Consider the following 4,244-nt stretch of genomic DNA (forward strand, 5'->3'; position numbering starts at 1 on the left):
TCCTCAAAAGCTGCAATGATCATGGTTAAGATCATTGCAGCCAAACCAGGATGATCATGAGAACAGTCAGAGATGGCAAAGAGGATAGATCCCGCTCAACTCAAAAGGAAAGAAAAACAAAGATGGAGGAGAAGAAGAGAGTAGACATACCGAGCAAAAAGAAGAGTTCCGACGAAGATCCGCAAGAAAACACCAAGGATCAAGAGAGATGACTGCAGAGGCGGCGCGAGGGTGGAGGCAGCAAAACAAGGGACTCAGTCAAAAGAGCAAGAATCAACCAAGCCAAAACAGACTATGGGAGGGATGTACGCCCACAACGAAACGCAAGGCCAAAACAGGGAATTAAGGTCACAAATCCAAACCTAAAGGGGTTGCACCCAAGTCAAGTGACTTACCTAATAGGTAGAAATGCCTTCAAACCAAGATTGAGAGCACTCCAAGTCCATCAACTAATTAGATCTTCATCGGATGCGTCCATAAATAGAACCTCATCATCAACTTCATGGATTCAAGCGACACCAAGTCTCCGGGATGGCCAAAGTGATTTACTTTACTGGTCATCGGACCTACAAACAACAAGGTTTCCGGGTCAAGGTTAGGGCTGGGTTTCACATGACTTCAATGCTTGTAAGAACCCCACTGAGAAGTCTGGAGGTTTGGTGTATGGCGATTGTAAGCTTAGTCCAATGTGCAATTGTATCATGGATTGTGAACTCATCGAGGTTCCCTGTTCAGGAAACTTCTTCACTTGGTGCAATCTGCACTTTAGGGATGATCGCATCTCTTCCAAGATCGATCATGTCCTTTGCAATGAATGGTGGTTAATGTCTTTCTCCTCTTCCTCTGCTATTTTTCAAAACCGCGGATCATTCCCCCATGATCGTAAGTTTAGGGCAGCATCCTCTTATTAGGGGTAAGCAATTTTACTTCTATAATCACTGGGTAGAACATTCTGATTTTTTTTGCTCTCGTCCAGCATGTTTGGCATCGCCAAGTTTCAGGCTCCCCGCTTTTTTCTCTAATGGCTAAATTGCGTGCTCTTAAAGACGAACTCAAATCTTGGAGTCGCCGCACCTTCTCTAATCTAGATGGTCAAATTGAGAATGCTCGTGAGAACCTCGACTCGACCCAACATTATCTTCAAATGTCCCCTCTTGATCCATCCCTATTGGAGAGAGAGCGACATGAAGTTAAAGTTCTCCATAAACTTCTTAATGCCCGTGAGTCTGAGCTTCGACAAAAATCTAGAGCAACTTGGCTCAAAGAAGGCGATGGTAACACGGAATTTTTTCATCGGTCTCTCACTAATCGGTGTGCTTGCAACAAGGTTACCCAAATTCAGGATTCTAATGGAAGATGGCTCACAAATGAGGATGAGATTTGCAACGAGGCGGTTAACCACTTTGAGAATGCTTTTAGTGGTTCACCCCCCATTCTCTGCAACCACTTAAATCCTAGTGATGATAGAATCTTGTCTAATGATGAAGTTGATTCTTTGATCAAGCCCTTTTCAATCTAGGAAATAAAAACTGTCATCATGGCTGCAGATGAGCATAGTGCCCCTGGGACGGATGGGTTTAATGTTGTATTTTTCAAAAAAACTTGGCACATTATTGGCCTTGATGTTTGTGCCGCTATTCAAGACTTCTTCCGAACTCTTCTGATGCCCGATATGTTGAAGCTTTCTCATCTCACTCTCATTCCAAAGGGGGATGTGCAGAATTCTTTTGGTGATTTTCGCCCAATAGCAGTCAACAGTCAGATTTACAGGTTCATAGCCAAACTTCTGGCAAACCGCTTAAAGAGGATCTTGAACAAGGTGGTGGGGTTTAACCGAAATGCCTTTATGGAGGGTCGTCATGTTTCTGATAACATTCTCCTGTGCAGGGAAGTCATCCATGATTATCATATTCAAAGGGGCCAGGCTCGTTTTGCTACTAAGATTGACCTTCGAAAGGCTTATGACTCAGTCCAATGGAGTTACCTCTTCATGCTCCTCCAGCGACTCAACTTCCCCCCTCTCTTTATCTCTTGGATTTCAAGGTGTGTGATGGATCCGAGCTATGTAATTTTTCTTAATGGTGCCCAATCTTCCCGCTTTTATGCGAATCGGGGTCTTTGGCAAGGATGTCCTATGTCCCCCATGCTTTTCAATATAGTTCTTCAAGTCTTCTTGGACTCTATCTCTGATGCTGCAATCAATGGTGAGTTTGATTATCATCTTCACTGTGAAAACCCGCGCATTACGTCCATTAGCTTTGCTGATGATCTCTTCATTTTCGGGAAGGCCAACGAGAAGACTACCAATACTTTTGATCATCTTTTCGCTGGGTTTTCTAGTCAATATGGCCTTACTATCAATAGAGAAAAATCTCAATTGTACTATTGCAATGTTCCTCAGGATATGATTGTGGTGATGGATCAAGTCTTGAGATTCTCGCATGGTACATTCCCCGTTCGTTATCTGGGCATCCTCTTGTCATCTAGGTCTTTGCACAGTGATGACTTCTCCCCTCTCATTAGTAGAATTGTCTTATGGTGGTCGTCTCACCCTCATCCGGTCTGTCTTATTCGGCGTTGTTGGCTATTGGCTTGGTGCTCTCGCCTTTCCCAAGACGACCATTAATCGGCTTGAATCTATCTTCAGCAAATTCCTTTGGAAAGGGTTTAATGGGTCGGGCTCTTATCGGGTGTCTTGGCATATGATCTGTAAACCTCAGTCTGAGGGTGGACTTGGCCTGAGACGGCTTGAGGATTGGAATCGGGCAGCCCTGCTTCGCCATGCTTGGCCTCTTGCTTATCATGCCCCTTCCATTTGGTGCACCTATGTGAATGCTCGTTGGCTTGTAGATAATTCATTTTAGTCAGTTTACATCCCTCAAAACTATTCCTATACTCATCGGATTATTTTTAGCCTTCGATCTTGTTTGCACTCTTGCACTCGCTTTTTAATTAAGAATGGAGAACAAGTCATGCTTTGGCATGACCCATGGTTGCCGAATGGTCCACTTGCTTCCCGTGGGTCGTTGATAGTTGAGGCACTTGGCCACAACCATTTAGACAAAGTTTCTGTGCTACGAGATAATGATGGAGCTTGGATTAACCCGAAAAATGATGGGCTGATCAGTCAAAGATGGGAAGAAATTATGTCTATCAAAACTTGGCAAAGGATCCAGAATGATACCTTGATTTGGACCACTACCACCAACGGCTCTTATTCCTTGAAGAGTGCTTACAAAGCGATTAGGGAGCATGCACCCTCTATTAATTGGTGGTCCCTCATTTGGTGCTCAGCGGCTCCTTCTCGCTATAGCTTCACTGCTTGGCTTGCAGCACATCAACGCCTTCCGGTTAGGCACCATTTGATGTATTGGGGTATCACTGATGATCCCCAATGTGTCCTTTGCAATGCTGATGTGGAGACACACGACCATCTTTTCTTCAATTGTACCTTCTCTAGATCCATCTGGAATGAGCTCCTTCGATTAAACGGGTTTTGTCAAAGCGATCGATCTCGATGGAAGGAGGAAATTGAGTGGGTATCAAGTCATTTTAATCAGAAGGATGTGGTAGGCAAGATTCACCGTTTTAGCTTTTGCAACCTCATTTATAGAGTTTGGATGCAGAGAAACACCCGAATCTTCTTTGAAATATCTGAGCCTCACACTGTGATTCTTCATTGCATCATTCATGATACTAGACTGCAGTTCTCTAGTGAGCTTCTCCGGATCCCTGATTCCGATAGCAACAGATCTTTTTTTCACCGTTGGAAGTTTCGGGCAGATTTTCTTCATCATTATATTCAGCGTGCGCTCCGTTGGAATAGACTACCCAGTGGTTGGATTGTGATAAACTGTGATGGTTCCGTTGTTGAGGATCGGGGTGGCTATGGTATTCTTGCCAGGGACTCACTTGGTAATGTTGTCTTTGCGGCTGCTGGTGGTTTTCTTGAGAAAAATATCCTTCAAATGGAGTTAGTTGCTATCCACAGAGGGTTGGTGTTGGGCTGAGCAAGCCATACTGTTGATGCAAGTCCGATCGGACTCTTGGGGGGCTATCGCCATGATATTGGGTCTGTATAAAGCTCCTTGGTATGTCACGGAACTGATCGGGGATATCCAAGAGGTGGCAGCGGGCTTCCAAAATTGTGTTTTTCATCATGCAGTGCATGAACTTAATAGGGGGGCTGACTTTTTGGCAGGGTTACACCCTTCTGTACCTGAAATTTTCTTTACTCCTGGGTC

At 44.4% G+C, this 4,244-nt stretch overlaps 1 protein-coding gene across 1 annotated transcript; it reads left to right on the forward strand.

Moving 5' to 3' along the window:
• Positions 1 to 2,972: 2,972 nt before the first annotated feature.
• LOC149024540 (uncharacterized) lies at positions 2,973 to 4,010 on the forward strand. Its single transcript, XM_089143492.1, has one exon. The coding sequence runs from the start codon at positions 2,973 to 2,975 to the stop codon at positions 4,008 to 4,010; it is 1,038 nt and encodes a 345-aa protein (XP_088999618.1).
• Positions 4,011 to 4,244: the final 234 nt, after the last annotated feature.

Source organism: Hakea prostrata, chromosome 2 (assembly GCF_041222555.1).
Source record: "Hakea prostrata isolate BN-2017 chromosome 2, UWA_Hpros_2, whole genome shotgun sequence".
Classification (NCBI taxonomy): Eukaryota; Viridiplantae; Streptophyta; class Magnoliopsida; order Proteales; family Proteaceae; genus Hakea; species Hakea prostrata.

Excerpts from the sequence above, each read along its gene's own strand:
- LOC149024540 (XM_089143492.1), top strand. The coding sequence starts at position 2,973 with ATGCTTTGGCATGACCCATGGTTGCCGAATGGTCCACTTGCTTCCCGT.